This window comes from Vigna angularis, chromosome 3, assembly GCF_016808095.1.
Source record: "Vigna angularis cultivar LongXiaoDou No.4 chromosome 3, ASM1680809v1, whole genome shotgun sequence".
NCBI lineage: Eukaryota > Viridiplantae > Streptophyta > Magnoliopsida > Fabales > Fabaceae > Vigna > Vigna angularis.
The window spans coordinates 31,813,595-31,839,778 of record NC_068972.1 but is presented as its reverse complement, the minus strand read 5'-3'; the positions used below and the strand labels follow the sequence as shown (position 1 = coordinate 31,839,778).

Genomic DNA, 26,184 nt, shown 5'->3' with positions numbered 1-26,184 from the left:
ACCACGCAAATGGAGTCCTCGCAATCAATGACCGATGCTCGTTTGTCAATCGTTCGTTCAAAGTACATATATACTTTGTCGAAAAAGAGTGACGAACACTCAACTGCAAAAAACAAAATAAAATCATCAAAAGAACCAAACCTAATAACCCAAGAACCACAACACAAGGATACCAACCCCAAACCTTAACCCAAACCAAATAAGCATGCTACGAGATGACCAACCCCAATAACCAAGCTACGACATGGAATGGAAAACCACTTACCTTCGTCGTCGGACAATCGTCACCGGAACTTGCCATTCAGCACGATAACAGGAGACGAAACTGGACGGAGACAACACCACGCAAACGGAACAAAGTGCAGCGGCACGAAACGCGACCTTCGACCTCTCAAGAGAACGGACCTTCGTTTCCAATAGAACAGAGAAAGGGCTATTTTAGGATTTTCACTCAAAATAAGGGTTACGGTCATAGGTTTTAAAAAAAAAAAAATTTTTCAAACAAACCAATCAGGTGCCGACACGTGGCGTTGTCAAAATAGTGTTAAAAATACGTTGTTGGAATATCGCGGTCCATCTTTATATACCTCCAGCTTTTTTGAAATTTTTATGTTTGTTCCTGTCAGAAGTTCAGAGTACATAGACGAATCTTTAATGGTGTGCATCCATTAAAAGACCCAAAAACCCTACACCTCTTGTGCTCCTCTCTCATTGTCATTCAGAATTCTTTGTCGCACTTTATTCTCAGTTTTCTCCTTCTCCCTCCGCAAACTGTCTTCTCCCTCCCGCAAAGCGTTCATCGCGACCATCAATGTTCATTAGTGCTCTGTTCTGTCGTGGTCGATCCAATGTTGGTGAGGTGCAGTGGTGCTTCTTCCTCCTCTCTTTGTGGTTGCTTGGCTTGGCGTCCAGGTAGGAGTTTCTTTCCTCAACTTTTGCTTTCACATTGTATGAAAATGTATGAAAATGGTATGATGTTATGCTTGGATTTATGCTATGTATGAAAATGGTATGATTGTGTGGTTGGATATGTGATGTGCTTTGGTTGAATGTTTTTTGTTGTTCATAATTTGTGCTTGAGTGTGTGTCGGAGTAGGAATTGCGGTTGATGGTAGTCACTTCAAATGCGATTACTTATTTTTTATTGTTTTTTTAATCATATTTAATTAAATTTTAATTTGATTTATTGTCAATTTTAATTTGATGCGGTATATTATTTAGTATTTTTATATTTATTTTTAATATTAAATTTTTAAAAAATATATATGTATTAAATATTCTGTTAATATTTTAATTTTTTTTTGTTAATATTTTCTATATTTTTTTGTTAATATTTTATATATTTCTTTTGTTAATATTTTATATTTATCTTTGTATATTCTGTGTATATAATTTTTATGTTATGTTTTATGTTTAAATAATATTTATTATGTTTTTTGTTTTGGTTTTTTGATACTTTATATTTATTTTTTAATTTGTATTTATTTTTATATTTGATATTTATTTAATGATTATTTATAATTTATTTTTTTTTTTAATTTGGAAATTTATATTTGTTTGTTAATTTTTTTGAATCTATAATTATTTATTGATATTTTTTTAATATGAATTGTTATTTAATTATTTCTTGTATATTTTTTTAGTTTTAATTTTTTTTTTAATTTAAATTTAATTTGTTGTATTTTTGACTTTTTTTTAATGAGTTGGTTAATTTAATTTGATTTTTTGTTTTTTTTTATAATTTATAATTCTTTATATATATTATTTATTATGTATTTTTTTTGTTTAATTTTATTTTATTTATTTCTCAATTTGTTTTTAATCTGTAATTTTTTTGAAATTATTTATTTATTTAAATAATAATTATTATGCTAAATTTTTTATTTTTGACTTATTATTTTGTTTCTTAATTTATTTTTTAATTTTTAATGTTTTTATTATAATTTGTAATTATTGAAGTTTTATTTATTAAGTAATTTTTGTTGTTATTTTTTATTTCTTTATTTCTTTGTTATTTTATTATTAATTTTTAATTTTTTTGATTATTTATTTTTTGTTTCAATATTAATTATATTTTTTTGTTATTATAATTTAAATATAATATAATTTATTTTGCATATAATTGGTTAATAGAAATAACTAAAACTAGAGGTGCATCATCTTCTCGTGGTGAGGCTTCATCTTCTCATGGTGAGACTTCATCTTCTCATGGTGAGCCTTCATCTTCATGACATGATGAAAGGAGACGATCTACGACATTTGCTCGTAGAAGACGCGTAGAAGAATATCGTGTGGATGTCATTCATGAGCATGAGCACGAGGATCACGGCAAGTATATACAGCAGGGGTATGCTGAGGATGACCAACAGGAGGATGTTGGTGAGGAAGAAGATGAAGATGAAGATGGTGGAGTTCCAAGAGGTCCACATGACACCTCTTTACTTATCCATTATACCCAGCATGTTGCATTTGCCATATGGCAAGACCGAGTTACTCATCAACCTAAATGTTAATTGTTCGTTAATTGTTTATTTAATTTTGTTATATAATTTTATGTTTTTATGTAGGATCAAAGGGAGATCAAGGTGATCTCCCATGGGAAAAAACTAAAACATTTTGGATTGTACCATGAGGCTATTAAGCCTTATATCTCCATGTCGGGCTTGGTTTCCTTAGTGAACATATCATACAAGTATGTCGATCATGGATTGATCATTGCCCTTGTGGAGAGGTGGCACCTGGAGATGAATACATTCCACCTCCCATTAGATGAGATGAACATCAGATTAAATGACATCCACAATTTGCTCCACCTACCCATCATGGGTCAATTTTGTGAGGTCGAGGAGTTAGAGTATAAGGAGGCTCAATCTAAAATTATGGAGTTGCTTGGCATGGACCACTCCAAAGCTACAACTGAGATGAAATAGACACGCGATCCAAAAGTTAAGCTAAGCTGGCTCCGAGAGGTCTACCTGCATTGAGTAGGAGCTTTGGGAGCTTCTCGGACCTACTTGTTGCATCTGCTTGGATGCACAATTTTTACGAATAAGAGTGACACTCTAATTCGAGTTTCGTACCTTCTTCTCTTATGAGACTTGAATGCCTATGTGAGATATGCTTGGGGAGTAGTGACACTGGCACATACTTATGAGCAACTAGGAGATGCTAACTTCACTGATGTCACGCAGATAGTTGGATATTCGACTCATTTACAAGTATATGTTAATTTTGGAAATTTATTTCATATCTTTTACGAATGTATAAAACAATTTAAGTAATGTTTTTTGTAGAGTTGGATATATGAGCACCTTCCTGGCATGGGAAGGAGGCAAGTGTTAGGGAGGTACATAAACCTCGATCCACGAGCTTCATGATACATACCTCTAAGGTAGGGTTGGGGTTTGACGGAGCGGCGAACATATCTGGATGGGCTCACTTATGATGTGGTCATCTGACATGATTCATCGACACCTGCCTGAACGTGTGTTACGACAGTTCGATTTTCAACAGATCATACCACGGTCGCCTAAGAGTCTTCTGATGCCAAACATTCCTACGATTGATCTAAATATGTTGCGGTATGTAGAGCATTCCATTACTAGTGTCGTTGAAGCTCATGAGCCCTCTGCGTGTGTTGATGGATACCTAGTGTGGTTTAGGTGGGTGTCTCACCCGTACATCACTCCAACCGACGACGATGATCGACCTAGTCTTGCACCGCGCATGAGGCGACACCTTCCTGATGACATCCTGGTGCCCCTAGTTCATCGTAGAGGGTCGCTTGATTCTAGATTGTTGGTATGTCATGAATCCCACTCTGATGGTTGGCTAGTCGTCACAGTCCATCACATTTTGCCACACTTCCATCAAGACATCCCATGCCTCAACATTATCCACTAACATCTTGCATTTCGCTTTGACATTTTTCATAATGTGGAATGTACAAAGCATCTGATATATCTCAGGAAATACATTGCTAATGGCATTTAAAAAAGCAAGGTCTCTATCAGTGACAACAATGCGTGGACTGTCCTATGATGTCAATGGTAATCTTTTGAACTTTTCCAATACCCAAGTGAAATTATTTTGGCGTTCACTTGAAAGCAATGCAAAGGTGGTTATGAATGTCAAACCAATTGATGTGACTCCAACAATCTCAAGCAACAGAAGACGATATTTGTTCGTCTTATATTTTGTATCCATTAAAAAGACAATATTAAATGAATTCAACAAGTGCACTGAATTAAGATGTGTCCAAAACAGGTCACTTACCTCGTCAGAATCGTCCAAACATCTATTCCATTGTATGTATTTGTCTCTATCTTAGAAATCGTTTGTAAGTGTACCTCGTGTTATATATTTTCTTTATTGTGGTCACATTATCTTCATTATGTTCTCTGAGAGTCAAAAGAATATTTGAGGGCTTTAGTTAACTCTTAGTTATGTCAACAAGAAATGATTGTTCAACGGCATTTAACTTTCCCGTGAAAGGATGACCAACCAAAGTCTCTGCTAATTCGTGGTTGTGATAGCCGCACATAATCTTTAACACCCAACCCTTTCCTTTAGGTTTACCCCTCAACCTAAATGGACACTCACATGTTCTTGTGCCAAATACAAAAGGCTAAACATCTGGCTTATATTTCCTATACTTCCCACTCCTTTCATAGCCTAACACAATGAATGTCTTTCTTCCAACTTCACCAGTTGTTGTGTCAGATCTTATAATCACGACAACAATTCCAAGTTTGAATGCAATCTTTCAAACCCATTCATTTAAATGAGCGCGTGATGGAAAGATTTGATCAGTGGAATACTTATTTGTGTAATCACCCTCACAAACTTCATTTAGGAAAGAAGAAAATTCTAACATAAAACTAGAATTTATTTGAGAATCGAGAAATGGATAGTTATCCATCTAATAAAATTAAATACAACCTACAATAAACATTACAATATTAAAATTTAACAAATAACAAATAAAAAGTTAAGGAAAATTTTTAAAATTAAATTAAAAATTACCAAATATAAACATTTTATAAATTAAATCAAAATTTAAAAAAATTAACACATGAAAAAAATGTATACAATAAAGACAAAATATAAAAAATATATTTTAAACTAAATACTAAATAAAAAATTAAAACTTATTCAAAATTAAATAAAACTTTAAATCATTAACACATTAAAAACTTAATAACAAATAAAAATATTTCATAACAAAATATTAACTACTACGTAAAAAATAACACCTAAATAATTAACTAATACATCATAAATAACATAAAATATTTTAAATTAAATCAAAAGTTAAAAAATTAACACATAAAAAAAATGTATATAATAAATACAAAATAACATAAAATATTATAAACTAAATATGAAATGAATAAAAAATTACTCAAAAATAAATAAAACTTCATTAATACGTATAAAAAAAATCAAAACTCATAACAAGTAAAAAAATTTAATAACAACAAATTAACTACTAAATCATAAAGAACTAAAATTATCAAAAACAAAATGATTAAAAAAACCTGCCTATAAATATTACAATTTAAATAACAAATGTAAAAACTTAAAAATATTAAACAAATGAAAAAACAATATAATATGTATAAAAAATCATAACACAATTAATGACAACAGAATATTTAAAAAATCATAACAATTATTGAAAAAGAATAACACATAAAAATCATCTAATAAATAAAACATAAAAAATAAAATACAACGAAAATTATTACAATTTAAATAATGACATAAAACATTAACATATTATAATTTAAATATAAAATATTTTAAACATATTTATTGTAAAAATATAATATAAAATATTTTAAACATATTTATTGTAAAAATATATATAGTGAAATAAAAAACAACATAAAACTAAAACACCTAAATAAAAACATAAAATTAAAACAACATACAACTAAAACAACATAAAACTAAATATAAAAAACAACGGATAACATATCAAATCGGTGTTAGAATGCTGGTGCGCTTAACTGTAGCTCCAACGTTAGTTAAAGATGTTTACATATTACATGAACTAACCTCAATGTCTTTATAAACTCTGTCACCACCTTCGTCTCCACCTTCCTTCTCAATAATCACAACAAAACACAAGCTCTCAACTCTTAACTCAGGAAACAATGAAACGGTAGAAATGAAGAAAATGATACTAAGTGAAGAAGTGAAGAAAGTGAAAAAATAGGAAAATGGTGTATGTTGAGTTTATACAAACAGAGAAGTTTAGGATTGTTGGTTGTTGAAAAATCATTAACTCATCATTAAGTTTGTTTTTACTTTAATAAATGAAAAACAAATATATAAAATGAGACGTGCAAGTAAAGATATATGAGGTCCACGGAGCAACACTCATAATTAATGTGGTTATTTTTACTGACAAATAGATGATAAAATTCATTCAAAAACTTATATCTATATTCTCTTTCTACGTATTTTCAATTTTAAATATAACATTTCTTTTTATCAAATCTTCATTTATTTGGACATAAAATCGAGTTTTTAAATAATATAAATGTTAGAACTTGTAATTTTGGGAAGAGAAATTGTTTTGATTGTTTCAAAATGAAATGGGAAAAAGAGAATGACAGAGAAATTAGATACCTAAAAAAATTTGAACAAGAGAAAAAATAATTATTTATTAAAAAATTACACATTCTTCAATAATATCAAAAGTTTTATTACAAGTGACAAATTAAAATTAATTGAAATTTTGCATAAATATACATGGATATTGTTGGAAGTCCCACATCGACTAGAGATAAGGTCAATTCTTAGTTTATAAGTGGATGCAAACCTCACCCTACAAGCCGGTTTTGTGGGGTTGAGTTAGGCTTAAAACCCACTACTAACATGGTATCAGAGCCACGTTAGAGCCTATCCTAGTGAGTTCTAAGTGGACATTCTATTCTTCTATTTCACCCGCTATCGGGCCGTTATAAACCCACTACTAACAGATATAACATGTTATTTATGTATTACAAATAATTCAGTACACTTGATAAAAGTAGAAAAAATATCCAACACTAATCAAGACATAAATCTAAAGGGAATTTTCATGAGTATTGGACCAACCACAAATTTAAAATTATTTGTATTTTTTGTTTCTAAATTTCATATATTATAATTTTTTTATATTCTTTTAATCTTAAGGGTAATCTAATAGTCATCCTATCATATTGATCAACTATGACTCTTTAGATGATAGTTAAAGATAATAATGAATATAAAAAGGAAACATTAATGAAGTATCTTATAAAGTAATAGCACAATAATCAGAATAAAAACAAACAAGGAAAGGTTAAAGCACAACATTACTTTATTTAATACTGATAACAATTTATAACTATTAAGATTTATAACTTTTCTTCGTGTGTTCTAAATCTTTATACTCATTGTATTATTTTTAATAAAATATCAATAAAGGAAATGTTAATATGTTTAAAAGCATGTATTTAACAAATTTACAGCATGGTTATAATGAATGAGTTGATATTTAGTTTAAAATAAAAAAAATGAAGTTAATAAAATGCCAGTATTGATGACTATGGGCATTGATAAAAAAAATTGAACCGGTTAATAACTTTTTCCATAATAAATTTTTCACGGTACGAATTTATTTTTAAAAAATATTTGAAATAAATCAACTAAAACTTACATTATTAAAATATTATATAAAAGAAGTTGTTAAAAAAATATTTTTGAACGTGATGTTTAATTCTCTGACTTTTCAAATGTGTTGGTTGATAACAGGGTTATGTCTCCTCTTTATCACTTGAAGATATCATTGTATTTCCATTTCTGAAGCATACAATCTATCTTGCAATTTCATTTTGTGAATAAGAATTTGGAAGATGGCTGAAGCAGTAATTGAAGTTGTGCTAGGGAATTTGAATTCACTTGTTCAAAAGGAGTTGGGACTGTTTTTAGGTTTTGATCAAGACTTAGAAAGGCTTGCCAGCGTGTTCACCACAATCAAGGCTACCCTTGCAGATGCTGAGGAGCAACAATTCTCCAACAGATCTATAAAGGATTGGCTACAAAAGCTAAAAGAAGCCGCTTACATTCTTGATGACATTTTGGACGAGTGTGCCTATGAAGCATTGAGGTTGGAGTACCAAGGAGTCAAACTTTGTCCATCAAACAAGGTAAAATGCTCTGGCTTCTCCACTTTTCATCCCAAGCGTACTGTTTTCCGTTATAAAATAGCCAAGAAAATGAAAAGGATATGCGAGAGATTGGAAGAAATTGCTGATGAAAGGACTAGGTTTCATTTGGCCGAGATGGTTCCCGAGAGAAGAAGTGGAGTAATTGAGTGGCGCCAAACGAGCTCATTCATTTCCGAACCACATGTGTATGGAAGAGAAGAAGATCGGGATAAACTTATAGATTTCTTGGTTCATGATGCTTCTCATGATGAGAATTTATCAGTCTATCCAATCATAGGTTTAGGTGGACTTGGAAAAACAACACTTTCCCAACTCATCCTCAATCATGAGAGGGTAAGAAAACACTTTGAACCAAGAGTTTGGATATGTGTTTCGGAAGATTTTGGTTTGAGGAGAATGACCAAAGCTATCATTGAAGCAGTGTCTGGGCATGCCTGTGAAGATTTAGATCTAGATCCACTGCAAAGAAAACTTCAAGATCTGCTCCAAAATAAGAGGTATTTACTTGTTTTGGATGACGTATGGGACGATGATCCAGAAAGTTGGGAGAGGTTGAAATCAGTTTTGGCTTGTGGGGCGTTGGGTGCCTCCGTTTTGGTCACTACTCGTCTTACAAAGGTTGCTGCAATAATGGGAACAGTGCCACCTCTTGAATTATCAAATCTATCTGACAATGATTGTTGGAGATTGTTTAAACACCGAGCTTTTGTAGCGGATGAAGTAGAACAGGAGGAGCTTGTAGTGATAGGTAAGGAGATAGTAAAGAAATGTGGGGGAGTTCCTCTGGCAGCAAAAGTGCTAGGAGGTCTTTTACGCTTCAAAAGAGAGGTAAGAGAGTGGCTCAAAGTTAAGGAAAGCAACATCTGGGGTTTAACGCACAATATAATGCCTGCCTTAAGATTAAGTTATTTGAACTTACCGATACATCTTAAGCAATGTTTTGCTTATTGTGCAATATTTCCCAAAGATGAAAGAATAGAAAAGCAATATTTAGTTGAACTTTGGATGACTAATGGATTCATTTCCTCTGATGGAAAGTTAGATGCTGAAGATGTAGGTGATGGTATCTGGAATGAATTGTACTGGAGATCATTTTTTCAAGACATTGAGAAGGATGAATTTGGCGAAGTTGAAAGTTTCAAGATGCATGATCTTGTTTGTGATCTTGCACAATTTGTTGCAGAGGAGGTTTGTTGTATCACAAAAGACGATGACATACATGCCTTATTTGAAAGAAAAAGAATCCACCATTTCTCAGACTATGGATGGGAGCTTCATCCAGCTCAGTTGCATCAAGTGAAATCTTTAAGGACTTACTTAGGAAAAAATGTCCAACTTTCTCCGGACGTGGTGAAACGTTATTCTTTAAGGCTGCTTCAGTTTAAACCACGGAAAGAATTCTTATCTGCAATTGGTGATTTGAAACATCTAAGGTACTTAAATCTTTCTCATGGTAATTTCCAAACTCTTCCAGAATCCCTATGTAAATTACTGAATTTACAGATACTAAAATTAGACTATTGTTATACTTTCAAAAAGTTGCCGGACAGTTTGGTACGCTTAAAAGCCCTGCAACAGCTGTCTCTTAAAGAATGCAAGTTGCTATCACGCTTGACACCTCATATGGGGAAGTTAACTTCCTTAAGGAATTTATCCATGTACATTGTTGGCGAGGGAAGAGGGTTCTTGTTGGCAGAATTGGGACCACTGAAGCTTAAAGGATGTATTGACATCAAACATCTAGAGAGAGTGAAAAGTATCAATGATGCCAAAGAAAGCAATATGTCAAGTAAGCAGCTGAATAAGTTGACGTTGAGATGGGAGGGTTTCAGAGAGGGGGAGTTAGCAAGAAATGACGAGGAGGTTCTTGAAGCCCTTAAACCTTGTAGCCAGACTCTCCAGAGTTTGAGACTGGAAGGTTACCAAGGTGTCAATTTCCCACAATGGATGTCTAGTCCTTGTTTCAAAAGTTTAACTTATCTAAAGCTGTGGTTTTGCAGAAACTGTATAAAACTTCCAGTGTTGAGGAAATTACCTTCGCTAAAGAGGCTGCTGATAGCTGGGGCAAAATATGTAAAATACGTGCAGGAAGAGTCCAACGATGATGATGATCATGTTGGTTTCATGGCTCTAGAATATCTATCATTAGAAAGTCTTCCAAGCCTAATAAGGTTATCAAGTGAGGATGGAGAAAACCAATTTCCGTGCCTTTTCACACTTAAAGTTAACGATTGTCCAAACTTTTCTCTGCATGGTTTGCACTCTCTCAAGACATTAGAAATTATGAGGCTTCCTAAGTTGAAAGTGTGGGAAGGTTTGCAATGCCTAACATCTCTTGAGGTTTTGGGGATTACCGGATGTGATGAGGTGGAAGGTTTGCAATATATGACTGCATTAAAGAAGTTATCATTAAGGAATCTTCCAAACATGGAATCCTTGCCTGACTGCTTTGGAGAGCTTGCCTTGCTTCGTGAATTAAACATTGTTGGGTGTTACAAGTTGATGCGTCTTCCAACAAGCCTAAGCCTTAGTAGTGTGGAAGTATTGTGTATTCTAGATTGCAATCTTGAGTTAAGCAAGCGATGTGAGAAGGAAAACGGAGAGGACTGGCCCATAATAGCTCACATTCCCCATCTCTATGTCTAAATTGCCTGTGCACTGCTGCTACATTATGGATCCTATTACTTGCTTCCTATATCAAAAGAATAACATATATTTACTTTCTATATTTACAGGATTTGTATTATGGTGTAATTAAATTTAAAGTGTCTCATAAATATAGACATTTTTAATTAAGTTTTTAATCATTTTTTGTTTAATTATTCAAAGATTTTATATTTTTAATTAAGTTTTATTTTTTACTTTTTTTGTTTATTGTTTATTCTAACAATTTTTCTCTCTTCTCATTATGTTTGAAACATTCAAGTTAGAACATGATATTTTCAAAAGATATGTTCAACAAATCAAGTTTTCACAAAAATAAGTTCGAACATTCTGTGCAAACTCAAATATATGTGAATATTTAAATAGCAAGTTTGTTAAAGCAAAAATTTCTATCACATTATTTTGATTGAGTAATTAAATATAATAAAGCTTAGAGTTTAAAACATGAATATGTACACTCAGATCACGAGTATGTATGCTTCGTTTAGCATATGATAAAGCACTTTGTTTAGCTCCACTTCATTTGATAAACATATGTTAACCAATCAAACAATAGGTACAATATATGACTTTAAGCTAATATGTACTCAAAGAATATTATAAAACTTCAGTCTACAAGTAGAGAATGTATTCACCATATGTTGTTAAGAGATTTGCATCAATGTGACTTGTTGATAAAATACTTTGTTAACCCAATAGTAACTTGGAGAAAGAATACTCGAGTGTACTTCACCATATTAGTTTTCTTAGTGGGACTGGTTGGTTAAGAGGTGGAAATAGTATGTGTGGTCAAGTAAACCACTATAAAAAAATATTGAGTATCATGTAATCACCTTAATCTTATATTGTGTCTCAAAATCAAAGGTGATTGGTGATTACATGAGTATGTAACCACTTGTCTTTCCAAATACTTTATATTTTTTCTTTCCAAATACTTTATATTGTATCTAATAACTTCTAACTAAAGAGAGAGGAGAAATTAACACTAAACTTGATGGCAATGCTCTAACTAGGACAAGCCAAATCTAGAAGCAAATCAAGCCATAAGTTCATGGACGAAGGTTGCGGAATTTGGTGGTGGTGAAAGGTGTTGATAGCTCATGGTTTTGGTGAGTTGTATGGTGAGGGAAGATGTGTTTAATTGATGGAGGTTGCTTTAAGGATGCTTCTTCAACAAGAGATACTCTCCAAGGTGCGTTGATGAAGCTCTTCAAAGGATGGACTCCATGTGAGATGATGAATGTTGCGAAAACTTTTCAAGATGAAGAGATGTGGTTGATGGTGTTGGATGGTCTAGGTAGAAGTTCTTCTAGGAGGTGAGGCCAACCTTGAAGTAGAAGGTAAGAAAAAGTCTAGAAAAAGACATTTCTTAGAGTGAGAACTAAGGAGAAGGAGACTTGCAACTTTGGCAAATAAACTCTAGCATTCAAAATAGTTCTAAAAAATTATACAAGGTTGCCTCTCTTTTTATAGGTGAAGGAGTAGGCTAGCATTTTAATGCACTAGAAATGAACTAGAAGCTTCCTATGGAAAGGGCGGATGAATGGGAGCCTTCCCCCCTAACTACCATCCAAGTTCAATGTCTAGGAGCCTTCCCCCCTAACTACCGTCCAAGTTCAATGTATAAGAGCCTTCCTTGATGTTGACATGTTCTAAAGGCTTCCTATGACCCATTTTAAGCACATATTCACCTACATCAAGGTTTATGGTGCACTACTTTACTCTAAAAGCTACTAAGCTCTTTACTCTAAAAGCTACTAAGCTTCTAAAACAAAGCTAAACAAAATTTTACATATTTACAAAGATAAAAGAAGAAGATTAGTAAGTGATTCTCCACAAGAGTAAAATCCTTCAAGATCCATCTTCTTCTTCCATCTTCTTTTACCATGGCTCTTTATGAGAGGTTCAATGTCTTCTAAGGATTAAGGGAAACCAAGAATAAGCTTGAAAGTCCTTATTCTTCTTCTAATCTCCTAGCCTTAGCTTAAGTTGATGCTCCCTTCATGGATCTCCATTTAGTTCCCAAAACGGATTCCATCATTAATGGTTCTCTATGAGAGGTTGGGCCAACTCTTGGAGGAAGGTGGCTAGAGGAGGCCACTTGGGTTGCTCTAGCCTAGGGTGACCTTAAAAGAGTAGTATGGAACAAAAATGGTAGCATAACTTTACTCTAAATCAAAGGTGATTACATGATGGAGGGCACCTCTATTTATAGGTTAAGGTGTCTCAAAATGAACAGAAACTTTAACCTAAAAGAGCCACCTTGGTTAGCTTGGAGAGCAAGGAGAAATCCTCTCCAATAGGAGGGAGACAAGTGACAAAAATCCTCTCAAATGAAAGAGTGACATGTGGCCACTATCTATGGAAAAACTCTTATTCCTAGAAGGACACATGGCCAATAACTAGGAGAAAAACTCTCCAATGGGAAGCCTTCACATGCCTTGGACGAAATCTAGCTCCCTTGTCCTCCAAGCTTAGACAAAATGTTGACTCCTTGGTCATTACAACCATTTTGGATGTCCAAGCATAGTCAACTTTGGGCCTTGGCCATTTGTGGACTTGTTTGGTCAAAATCCTATTCTACTTGGCCTAAAATACAAGGCCAATTCAAATCCTACACTAATAGGCCCATAATACAAGGCCCAAATAAAATCTAGACTACTTGGCCCAAAATACAAAGCCCAAATAACTTTTAGACTACTTGACAAAAAATACAAGGCCCAAAAATTATTCTTACTCTACTAAACCTTCATGATGACTTAAGATGGCCCAAGAAAATAGTCTAGGCCCATCTTCCATAGATGCATCCAACACTTCATGAATGTGCTAGGTCATGACAAGGGGTATGCCATCATCCCTTCCCTCTTGAAAATTATTTGCCCTCAAATCTTCAACATGGGCTAAAGACAACTTCCTTTTCTTCATAATCTTCAATTCTTCCTTATTTTTCCACCAGGGTCAAATACTCATTTTATAACACAAGTTAGAACAAGTGTTATAATACTGAGTATGTGAAGGATATAGCTCCCAATAAGGATACACCTTAAATCCAATGAATGATTAAGGTCTTGAAAAGTTGGAGCCTTTTTCTTGAAAATTTTATTTCTCATACAAGGATGCTTTGGGTCTTTTCTTGCCATGCTTCTAGAGGAAGATGGCAAGGAGACCTTTACACTTTTACACAAGCTTTTTGCCCTTAACATCATAATTTTCTTGTTAGGGCATTCTTGAGAGTTGTGCATCATGCTTTGACACTTAGAACAAAAGGTTTCTTTTATTTTCTTTTTACCTTCCTTTTCTCTTTCTTTTTCTATTTTCTTTGTCATTTGTGCTTGACCCTCTTCCATTTGACAAGGTGTGAGAGGATGAAGTACAAGCTTCGTTTTTATTGTGAGTGATATTTATTTCATTGGTGTGGCCGTTATGTAGAGATTCTCTATCAAAAAGCTAAGGTCTTCCCAATAAAATGTGACAAGCATCCATAGGTATATCACATGGCACACTATCTTCATAATTCCCTATGGATAGCTTGACCATCACTTGCTGATTAACTTCCAATTCCTTATCCTCATTGATCCATTGAAGTTTATAAGATTGAGGATGAGGAAAAGTAGTTAATCCAAGCTTGTTAACCAACCTAGTGCTACAACAATTTGAACATGAGCCATTATCTCCAACAAGGGAACCTGTTTTGTCTAAGATTTTACATCTAGTGTGGAAGATGTTATCTTTTTTTGTGTGCTCTTGTGAACTAGGTTGATTATGGAAAACCCTTTTCATCATAAGAAGTTCTCCCTCACAAGGATGAGCATCGAAAGTGGGTTTTTCAAAGTGGGTTTTACATCCTCACGAGAGTCACTTCCAATTTCGAAGGAATTAGTCTTAGACATCCTTAAAGGTTTTCAAAAAGATGTAATGCAACAAACAAATACCTAAATTTCAAAGAAAGTTCCTTAAGAGATTTAAGGAGGTAAAAGACACCCAAGTTCACTTCCAGGAAAGGGAGGTGAATCACAATGGATTTCTTAAATACCAAACCTTTTCTACCCAAAGTTTACCTTAGGCACTCTTGAACCAAATTTCTCAAAGGGAACTAAAGTTGAAATTAAAGTTGACACACACTAAGCATCACAATTAAAGAAAACAAATAAACTAGCTATGAGGTCTAATGATTAAGTTAGAAGAACTTTGGTTCCTCCAACTAACCAACTAAAAACGAAATTTACTAAGAAATAAAGGTTCTTGTTAGGAGATGGGATTGAGCACCAAGGACTCCTCCAAGACACCTAACAAGGTCATGAGTTACAAGAGAAAAACAGAAAGAAAGATTACAAAGCCAAAAATTACAACCAAATCAAAGCTACCTCCCAAGGTGTTTCTCTCCTTTCTTTTTGGCTACCACTCTAGACTTCAAGCTTCCTTTGGGTATCCACCACCTATAAGGCTACCTCTAAGATATTGGATCACCTCACAAAGAGAACCTACACCACATAAAGTAACCAAAACCGAAATTGTGCAAGAAGAAACAAGGAATAAAAGCAATAAAACAGTCTAAAAACAAGAAAGGCTTTGCAAAAGGAATTTAATTATGAAAAAACTAAGAAATCCAAGAAGACAAGCAAGAAATTAAAGGTTAAGAAAGAAAGGTTAGCACTCAAAAGAAATTCTAATGAAAGGTGCTAGAATAGATTCACAAAACAAAAATTACTAGAAGAAAAGTGGGTGGTTCTTGTCTTTTGGCAACTTTGAGCAAATGGGACACTAAGGTCACTCTTTTAACATCATAGCCAAGACTTTTAGCCATTGGAAAGTTAAGAGAAAAATCCCAAAAACAGTGAGCAAAATGTTCCAAATAGTTTTCACAAAAATAGTGGTAGTGGTCAAAGCACACACTTTTTTTTAGCACTTTTTAGGCTCTCTTTCCGTACTCCTTTGAAGCCTTATGCTTAAAAGCTTTTTCACTTCTTTTTCCATTCTTTTAAGGTGCAAAATAAGACCACCACACACTTGGAACAAAGATGACATATGGGTTTTAAAAGCCACAATGACAAGAAACACAAAATAAAAGTGAATCCTACTAGAATCAAAATGAAGTTGAAAACTAGAAACGTCAATAGAGAATTTTTTTTTAAGAGCTTGCCAATGATCTAATGGCAAGTATGAACCAAAGACATCAAAGATAAGAACCTCAAATGGTTGTATATGGTTCAGTTTTGCAAACTAAGTTGTATTTTTTTTTATGATTTTTAAAGTTTCAACTAGGAAATAGAGACATCAAAAGGACTAAACATGACTCTAGACAACATGGAATGATTTGAAACTTAAAATGACTCAAAAAAACATGTATTGACCAAACAAAACATTAAGGAATGACTAAAAAAAGAAAAAAGCACAAAACAATAGCCAAAACTACCAAAACATAACTTGGAAAACGCTGATTACAACATTTTGATAGTTCTGACCTTTGCTAAGTATTTTACTCGTAACTTTCTCCAAAGAACTTCAAATGAATTTTTTTTAAACTAGACTCAAAGGGTTTTCATTTGAGTATTTTTACGTATTTTTTGGACAATTGGGCTAGATGCAGTTTAAGTTTGAAAATTGTCACAGTTTACTCCAGATAAAAACAATGATAGATGGAAAGAAAGAACACAAGACAAGTAAGAAATAACATCAACAACACAGAACAATAAAGGACAGATAAGGACTAAAAGACTTAGCTCTTGAAGAACAAAAGCTCTTTATACCAAATGATGACAATGCATTAACTAGGACAAGCCAAATCTAGAAGCAAATCGAGCCATAAGTTCATGGATTAAGGTTGCAAAATTTGGTGGTGGTGAAAGGTGTTGATAGCTCATGGTTTTGGTGACTTGTATGGTGAGGGAAGATGTGTTTAATGGTTCTCTAAGAGAGGTTGGGCCAACTCTTGGAGGAAGGTGGCTAGAGGAGGCCACTTGGATTGTTGTAGCCTAGGGTGACCTTAAAAGAGTAGTATGACGCAAAAATGATAGCATAACTTTACTCTAAATCAAAAGTGATTACATGATGGAGGGCACCTCTATTTATAGGCTAAGGTGTCTCAAAATGGACAGAAACTTTAACCTAAAAGAACCACCTTGGTTGGCTTGGAGAGCAAGGAGAAATGCTCTCTAATAGGAGGGAGACAAGTGGCAAAAATCCTCTAAAATGAGAGAGTGACATGTGGCCACTACCTATGAAAAAACTCTCATTCCTAGAGTGACACATGGACACTAACTAGGAGGAAAACCCTCCAATGGGAAACCTCCACATGCCTTGGACAAAATCTTGCTCCCTTGTCCTCCAAGCTTAGCAAAAATGTTGACTCCTTGGTCAATACACCCATTTTGGATGTCCAAGCATAGTCAACTTTGGGCCTTGGCCCTTTGTGGACTTGTTTGGTCAAAATCCTATTCTACTTGGCCTAAAATACAAGGCCCAATTGAAATTCTACACTACTAGCCCCATAACACAAAGCCCAAATAAAATCTAGACTATTTGGCCTAAAATACAAAGCTCAAATAAAATCTAGACTACTTGGCCAAAAATACAAATCCCAAAATTATTCTTACTCTACTAAATCTTCATGTTGACTTAAGATGACCCAAGAGAAAGAGTCTAGACCCATCTTCCATAGATTCCTCCAACTCTTCATGAATATGCTAGGTCATGGCCAGGGGTATGCCATCAAAACTTTAAGAAAAATTTGATATATTTTCTCACATCAACGTACAAATTATCTGACTATGCCTACTTAGACAATATAAGAAAAAAAGTGTGAAATTGTAAAACACAATTCAACATTCCTTTCTAGTGTTAGTTTTTGTTTTTCACAATTGGTATCCGAACTTAAGATCTAAATGGTTGAGTCTAAAGATGGCAAGCATGGAACCAACTATTTTATGAAGGATCATCCTTCCCTAAACCCCTTCCATTCTTGGAAGAAAACTTTCCATATTGAAAAGATAGAATAGAGATATACATTAAGTCTACACACTATCAGTTGTGCTTAATCATCTTAAGAGGAGACACTAAAATCACTTCCCCAAGGAAGGACTATGAAAACAAAAATACAACCAAAGGCAACTAAATAACAAAGCTAGGTACACACTCATTTATGCAATTAAAAATGAATACAAGAAAGAGCACATATTGCAAAGGAAATATGGGACTCCCTAATAGTTAACTACGAAGGGAATAAAAATGTTCATTTTTGAAAAATTGTCATCCTCACTGGTCCACACAAATTATTTACCATAAAGGATGGTGAAAGTGTAAATAATATGTTTGTGATAAATCAAGTTATTTTAAATAGTTTAGAAGCCTTGCATCAATTGTTCCATGGCAAAAATTAAACGGGTCATCAAACCATAACATTTGAGTTACTACACTATTAAATAGAAAGAGTTATACATTGTCTATCAACTATAACTTTTGCTATAATGATAATAATAAAGACTTGTTTGAAAGTTTTTCTACCTATATTAGTTAAGATTTTTTCTAGAAATAAGTTTGATTTACATCCATATATGTTCTTATGATTATACGGATTTGGATTTGGATTTGGTCTCTCATTTTTTTTTTCTTTCTTTCTTTTCCATACATATCCTTATGAATCATGATTATTCATGGATGAAGTATGAACCTAGTTGAGATATTATGTCTTTCGTAGTTATACTAACAAGAAATGAGAATACATAACCTATCATCCAAACAAAAAAAAAAATCTGTTAATATACATCCCAAACTAATTATTATCATGTATCCTAATTCTTAATTTATTATTTTTGTTTTCGATAGTTATATCTTTATTTCTTTCACCTAAAAATTATTTTTTATAAATTTTTCTTTAAACAAAGTATTATACTAAAAAAAGTATTACAAACTAAGATAACAAAAAAAAACGTATTATTTTCTTCATCCTTTCTATAAATTTCTATTAAACCATGTCTTTTTTTCTAATCCACTTTTTTTATATTTCATAAATGAGAACTAAAAATAATTTTAGTTGTCATCTAAACACAAATTAAATTTACACAATATTTTCTAAAATTTAATTTACTTTTAATATTTAATTTTATAGATGAATTGATATATATATATATATATATATATATATATATATATATATATATATATATATATATATATATATATATATATTGTATTTAAACATTTGTTTTATGTCAAGTTTCGGACATTTTATAATTTTGTGAAATAAACGAAGAAAGATAATGAAGAGGTGTGGTGTCGAATGGAGACCCATCTTCACCAATGCTACTGGTACTCTTCCAAATTTCTGGGTCACCCTATTCCACCTTCACAGCTATCTTCCTCATGGCGACCCTTTCTTCTGGCTAGACCCTTTTGCCCTTCTCTCGTCTCTTGCTCCTCCAACAACTTCCCACGTTGGGATTCCAACGCCGAATCCTTTCGACCCCGAAATTTCACCTCCAACGGCCCCAGAGGCAAGGAACGGGAAGAACAAGAACAAGGATATGGGAGGAAGAGACGCTGGTGGTCTGATGAGGAAAGAGAATTCCCGGAAGATGAAGAAGACATTTCTAGTGGAATTGTGGAAGAAGCCATTGATGGTGTCTGGTTTCTGCAGGTGAAGCTATCTCTCTATATTGTTTCCGTATCAAGTCCGTGTTTGGTTTTTTTTTTGGGCCATGCAAATGTGGTTGAAGAATTAAAATAAGATTTTTTTATTTTTTATTTTTTATTTTTTATTTTTATGGTAAATTACTGAAGAATGCAGTGAAATTACATGGGAACGTGCTTTTATGCATTCCATTAAAAAAATTCCTTCTGGGTATCCTAAAAGTGCAGGTTAACATGTCTTATTTTTTTGTCTCACTGTTATGTGTGTAGCAGCTTCCGACGGAATTAAGCATCCCTGAGAGTGTGAGACTTGATATTTTGGGTTGTTTGAAAGATGCCTTTTTATTTTTTTTGGGAAGATGTAAGTAGTTTAGAAGGAAAGTAGACAATTTTTTAGTAATGTTTTTGTTTAGGGAATGATTTCCTTTTAGAATTTATGATATAGATGGAAGTGCATTGATAAAACGAGAATGCAGTGAAAATTACACGGAACGTGCATTTATGCATTCCATCAAAAACATTCCTTCAGGGTATCCTAAAAGTACTGGTTAACATTTGTCTTTATTTTTTCTCTGTTACGTGTGTAACAGCTTGCTACGGGATTAAGCATAATCTGAGAGTGTGAGACTTGGTGTTTTGGATTGTTTGAATGATGCCTTTTTAATTTTTATATGGAAGATATAAGTAGTTTATAAGGAAGGTAGACATTTTTTTAGTTATGTGTTTTGTTTAGAGAATGGTCGCTTTTTATAATTTATGGGTATAGATGGAAGTGTATTGATAAATGAGTAAAATATTACCTTGTGTCTTACAATTTTAAGATTTGTTGAATGTTTGCACAGGTAAATAAATTTTATGCACCAGAACTGATTTGTATGCATCGTGTATAGGAAGACCTGCAATAGATTTTGATCATTTTATTACATCATCGTATTCATTTTTTATGATGTGGTGATGATGAATTTCATCAAATATTTATGTAAAAAAGTTATATTGATAGTACATATAATTTAAACTCTATAATCCATGATAGAAACTCCAAGTTGGTTGAGTAGATATTACAAAATCTTGCATCTAATTAGTCATCAAATTGAACCCCTTTACACGACTTTATATGATAAGAGATGGATGCAAGTTTTTCTGCAAAGGTTATTTTTAACTTGGAGGCTTTTCCTGCTTTAGAGTTTAACTACAGCAACATCCCTTGCTCTAAATCAGCTACTACATACTCGTAAAGATTTTTGAATTTCTTTCTTGTTTCCTTACCATTCATGATGAAATCAGGACTCGTATACTGTTGAAGTGTGAAAATGTGTCAAAGAAGATACTACTGTCTTAATGAATGATTTCCCATCATTTGCCCATGCTGCCATGACTGTGATTAGCTTGAAAAGTGATATAATTTGCATATTCTGTCAGTATCATATCTTTCTCTTACTACAAGAAAGAGAGGCATTTTGGCTCTGGACCTTAAATGTCACCCATATTTTCTTGTGAGCTGTTTTAATGCATGGAGCTGACACAAGAACGGTGTGTCATATGGAAAAATACATATGGGTTGGGGCAGACATACTTTAATACATTTAATTTGATTTTATTGTCAGACAAACCTCGAGTATTGGCTTGACCCTTTACCTAAATGTCTTGTAACCATGGGTTCTGTTAATCCTTCATGTAATGTATTCTGTTAGAAACTTGACCTAATGGGCTGGGATATGAAATCTGTTAGCTAGGGAGCAAGAGCTAGAGTTAGTGACTGTTAATTAAACATATAACAGATTTTTGACAGACAGGCTATACAGAGATAGTGAGAGAAGATTAGGGCATTCTGTTGAGTGAGAGATTGGTTTGGGAGAGATCTCAGGCCTTTGAAATCTGGAGAGGGAAAACTTGTGTTCAATTTCTCTCTAATATTCATAGCTTTCTCTATGCATAATGCTAACAATATTGCTCATCTTGCTATCAAAATTTCACACTTGTAACCAATGTAATGGAAATATATCTTTTAGTTGAGTGTCATAGGATGAAACCGTTCCTCACATTCATATATTTCTATTTGAAAAATATTCTACTACATGAGATTGGCAGACAATTATTTTCAATGGATTTTTGTTGAGGTCATCTCTTGAGTGACTGATGCAGTGTATCCTGATTAGGATTGTCTCAGCTAAGCTACAGGGATTGTAGTAGTTCCTATTGTGGATTTCGATTGCTAGAGACAAGGACTTGTCTTTCTGTTAGGGAACTAATTGTATATAGTAGAAGGAGAAACGTTACCCAGCCTAACTGCCAAGGCAGTTAGGAAAGTCAGTATAAAAGGGGTGGCTTGGTTGGTGAGAGGACAGTTTTGGAGTATTTTTGTTTTGCGAGAACTCTTGTAGTTCTTTGGAGAGAGGTTAAGCTCTCGGGTTACGTTGTAACACCATTCTTGTTGATTCTTTTCAATAAAAGGAGGCTGTATAATTCCGAGTACCTGTTATGTGTTGTGTTTCTAGTGCTATTCATAGGTTCTTGATTAAAAGAACCTATCACTTTCAGATTCTGTTGGCTTTATTTCAATGCATATAATTTAGGGTACACGACCACAAAACAACATTGCTTAACCATGATAAAAGATTAATGCACCAAACTCACCATGAACAACGATCTCAACAGTTTTCTCCAGATATGACATGTCCTCAGCAAGCAAATTTTAGTAAACATAAGCAAAAATGTATGTTTAACATACTGTTGTTTTTGTAGAGGTCAATACTGTTATTGGATTGAACAATTTTTAATTACTATCATAGACAAATGGAACTAAAGAATGTGTAGATTAAGGGACAGAAACCTACTCTGATACCCAAGAGACCACGCATGGTCATATCCTTTTGCCCAATGTCTATCAATATTTGTGCCGCCAAGTCATGACATAGTCTTCAAATTCTAATAAGCTAGCTATTTGGACCTTTTAGTCCTTATCAAAATTAGAAAATCTAAAAATTTGTTCAACTTTAGCCTCCATTCAATGTACTTTGCTGGATCATTGGTACCATAAGATTTTGGAATCTTGATGTTGGGCTTTTACACTTTGAAGTTCATGGATTCATGTCTTCTTCAATTGTATCTATGGAGCTCCCGCTGATCCTCTTCCTCTTGGCTTCCATGATGAGAAGGACTTCATGAAATCCTTCTCCTTTCTTCTTAATGTTTTGACTCTTCAAAGAGTCTTTTTCCCTTCTTCAAATCTCCTCCTAGCATCACCAAATTCTTTGATTTATCCTTCTTTTTTCATATCTCATGTGTGGTTTCTTTTTAATTATTCATTTTCAATCTTGAAGTTGACGGCAATGGGAGAAAGAGGAGAAGAACATGACATGTTTCCTAAAACAATTTGCAGAAAAGAAACAAAAATTAAACAAGTAACAACTTAGGATTAGAAAATAAAATTAGTCAATATAATCTTCACAAGTCTTTCGGCTATTTTATTTTAGACAAGGTAAGATTACCCCAATTCTCTCAATACTTTTTAAAAGTGATAACGAGTTTATTATCAAATTTTCTTGTACTAGGGTGTCAAGTGAAAGAGAAACAATTCTACCAAGAGAGTTAAGAGATTTAGAAAACAAAAGTTCCAAGACAAAACTTAACAATTTTAAGACAAACTGAAAAGGTATCTAACAAGATTAAGCTAAGCCAAATGTTAGAAATGCGTGACAAAACTAGATTATGACATAGATAAAGCACATTTAAAAAACTAGAGTCTACTTAAGTAATGTAGGATTAAAAGCTAATAAGAGAATGCTTGGTAACAGATTAAGACAACCACAATTAAGTGAGCTAATTTCCCAAATAAAATGAATCAACAATTAATATTGCATCTAAGTTTTAGAACATTTGTTTTACACTTTTATCTTCGTATTTCTTTTGCATTTTGTAAGAGTATGTTTCGGAAATTCAAATTAATTTTTTTCTCAAGTGCTTTTGGTTCCAAACTTAAACAAAAAAATTAAGGGAAGATTCAAGCCTTGCTTATTAATAATTGTTGCTGGGACTAAATCATGAAACCATCCTAGAGTGGAGAGATCATTGTTTTTAATGCTTGGTTTCTAGACAATTCTTGTAGCATTTTTACCACTGGCCGCACAGTCAATCTTAATCCAAAACTGAAGTATATTTATTGGCATTTTCTCAAAATCAGTACCTTGTTTACTCTCATTCTCATTTCCATAATTGTTATTCTCTCTTCTTTAAGTCACTAAATGGGTGTTGCTTTTCCTTTTGGTTAGGAACCAAGAATTGAGAGTGGGAGATAAAATATTTCATTGAAATAGATGAAAAAACCAGAGAGAACACTCTTCCTCAAGGGTTTCCCCTTTTATAAAAAGAGCTACTGCTCTATTCCTACAAATCCTTACTAATCTGAATCTCTCCCCTTTACCCCAGTATCCTTCTATTTATATTCTCTATCCTAACACTATCACCATAAAATTATATATCCACAACACTTTCTAATTATCCTTGCATTAAAGGATTGAAAAGCTTTCAAAAGTAATTGCTAGTTACATATCACTTATGTATGTGTAATTTATTCTGTCTATAAATATATTATCCATCATTGCTTTCCTATTTAAAAGTATAATACTGCCCAAAAGCCTTAGCTAATTAAGCACTCAGAATTTCTTTTGGTAAAATTTATACTGAGAGAGAAGTGCCATAATTGGTAACTTTCCAGAAATCTGTGTAGCACCTTTTTCAACACCTAATGGTTTACCAGATTTTTGTGGTTGTTGCTGTTGTTATTTTTATTACATAAGCTTACAACACCTTGTGTCTACATATGGATTGAAATAATTGTGTGCATGATGTGTTACGATGCATTCCATTTTTCTTTAAATGCAGATTTTCAAATCCTATGGTTGGACTCTACCGGTCATCCTTGCATCATGGTTGCTATCTAGTGGCCCTAAAGCTTTCCTCATGGCATTAGCTCTTCCTCTTGGTCAGTCAGCACTTGCACTAGCATTTGATAAATTATGGAGACAGTCAGAGAGCAAACCAAAACGCAAGAACAGGACGAGGAGGAAACCTCGCCGTGCTAAAGGCACAATCTTTGAGGAAGAACCTGCTGAAAACCAGAGAACCAAAAATGGGTACCAATCATGGGTAGTTGAAGATAATGGTTCAGTTGATAAGGGCAGCCAAGAAGCAGCACAGAGTTTTGGTGGATGGGATCACTTGGAGAGGTCAAGACCCGTGAAAAAGTCTTCCTTTGCCATGGATGGATCACCAACGATTCCTTCAGATGGTGGTAGGTTGAGTAGGAGAGAAAGAAAAAGTGACACACCTCTGCTGTTTCGATTGCTTATTGCAATTTTTCCATTTTTGGGCATATGGACAAAGATGCTGTAATAGTCTCTCCTCTGCCACCATATCTTGGATGAGTTGGATGTGATCTTATACATCTTCCTCGGATGAAGAGAAAAACCAATACGTTGGTTTATGATAGTTGTTTGTCAATTTATATGTAGTCTGTTAGATGATGAATTATGTCGATTATTATCACTTCTGAAAACATGTGTTGTGTACATTTGATCACTGTAATAACAAAAATTAATAAAATTATAATTATTAAATATTTACCATAAAAGATAATTTTTATTTATTTTATAGGTATTTTTTATTACAGATAGTTTTAGTTTTAAAAAAAATTAAGTTTAAAAAAACGGTCAAATGAAAAAAAAAAATAGAAAAATAATCATTTAAGAAATAAAATTGGTAAAATAATTATTTTATATATCTAAATAATCATTTAAGAAATAATTATTAAGGATAAAATTCAAAAACGAAATGTGTATATAAAAAATGATGATTTTTTTATATAATGATTTTCTTTTTACGTGATGTTTATAAATTTGATGTATGGATAGTCTTGAAATATAAAAGATATAAAGAAAAGAAAGAGGAATGGGGCCAAAATTGTAACCAGCAAAAGAAAGCTTTCCCAAGGGTGTTGCTCCTTCCACCACCCCTTTCTCCCTCCACCACCCCATTTCTATTTTATCCCTCTCTTTATTTTCCCATTTCTATTTTACCCTTAGTAAAATTTTAGGGTTAATATTTTTTAACCTCTACCCACTCCAATCCTTTACATGTATGCAGTGACAACTCTTCTTCCTCTTTATTGTTCATCCCCTTATTGTTTCATTGTGCTCTTCTTCCTCTTTTTCACGTTCCACTTCTTCCTCTCATTCTTTAATTGTGATAGAATTGTGGTCTTAGAGTGTGGTGGACTTTCATTAGCTGGTGTGCTTAGTGAGAGATTGCAAGTGGTGGTGGAAGCAATTGATCAGCCGTGCCAAGATCGGTGTGTGGTGGTGCTTGAATGATTCGTTGTGAAGGTGCGTAATAAACCCTAAAAAAATACACCTATAATCTTTAAACGGATGTGAGCATCCCTCAGCGGATGTTAACATCCGTTTAAAAAACGGAAACGGATGTCGATATCCGTTTTGCCTTAAACGGATGTTGACATCCGTTGACGGATGCTCACATCCGTTTAAAGTTACATGTTTATTTTCCAGTTTATTTTTATTAGTTTATCTTTTTATATTAATTTTGGAGATATTTTAATAATGTAATTTATATGTTTTGATGTATTATTTTTTAGTATATTTTTGATGTATTTTAATAATGTATTTTTGAAGATCTT

The 26,184-nt window shown here is 33.2% G+C and overlaps 2 protein-coding genes across 2 annotated transcripts; both read left to right on the top strand.

The window, feature by feature from the left end:
- Window positions 1-7,768: 7,768 nt before the first annotated feature.
- LOC108319813 (disease resistance protein RGA2) lies at window positions 7,769-11,010 on the top strand. The gene has a single exon (XM_017551101.2). It carries the CDS (start codon window positions 7,890-7,892, stop codon window positions 10,848-10,850), a length of 2,961 nt encoding a protein of 986 aa, XP_017406590.1. The 5' UTR covers window positions 7,769-7,889; the 3' UTR covers window positions 10,851-11,010.
- An 8,080-nt stretch (window positions 11,011-19,090) lies between these two features.
- LOC108319822 (uncharacterized) lies at window positions 19,091-25,108 on the top strand. The gene is made up of 2 exons (XM_017551110.2): window positions 19,091-19,500; window positions 24,375-25,108. Exons 1-2 carry the CDS (start codon window positions 19,144-19,146, stop codon window positions 24,882-24,884), a joined length of 867 nt encoding a protein of 288 aa, XP_017406599.1. The 5' UTR covers window positions 19,091-19,143; the 3' UTR covers window positions 24,885-25,108.
- The last annotated feature ends 1,076 nt before the right edge of the window (window positions 25,109-26,184 follow it).

Excerpts from the sequence above, each read along its gene's own strand:
- LOC108319813 (XM_017551101.2), top strand. The coding sequence starts at position 7,890 with ATGGCTGAAGCAGTAATTGAAGTTGTGCTAGGGAATTTGAATTCACTT.
- LOC108319822 (XM_017551110.2), top strand. The coding sequence starts at position 19,144 with ATGGAGACCCATCTTCACCAATGCTACTGGTACTCTTCCAAATTTCTG. Across the intron at positions 19,501-24,374 it reads ATGGTGTCTGGTTTCTGCAG|ATTTTCAAATCCTATGGTTG; the intron begins GTGAAGCTATCT and ends CTTTAAATGCAG.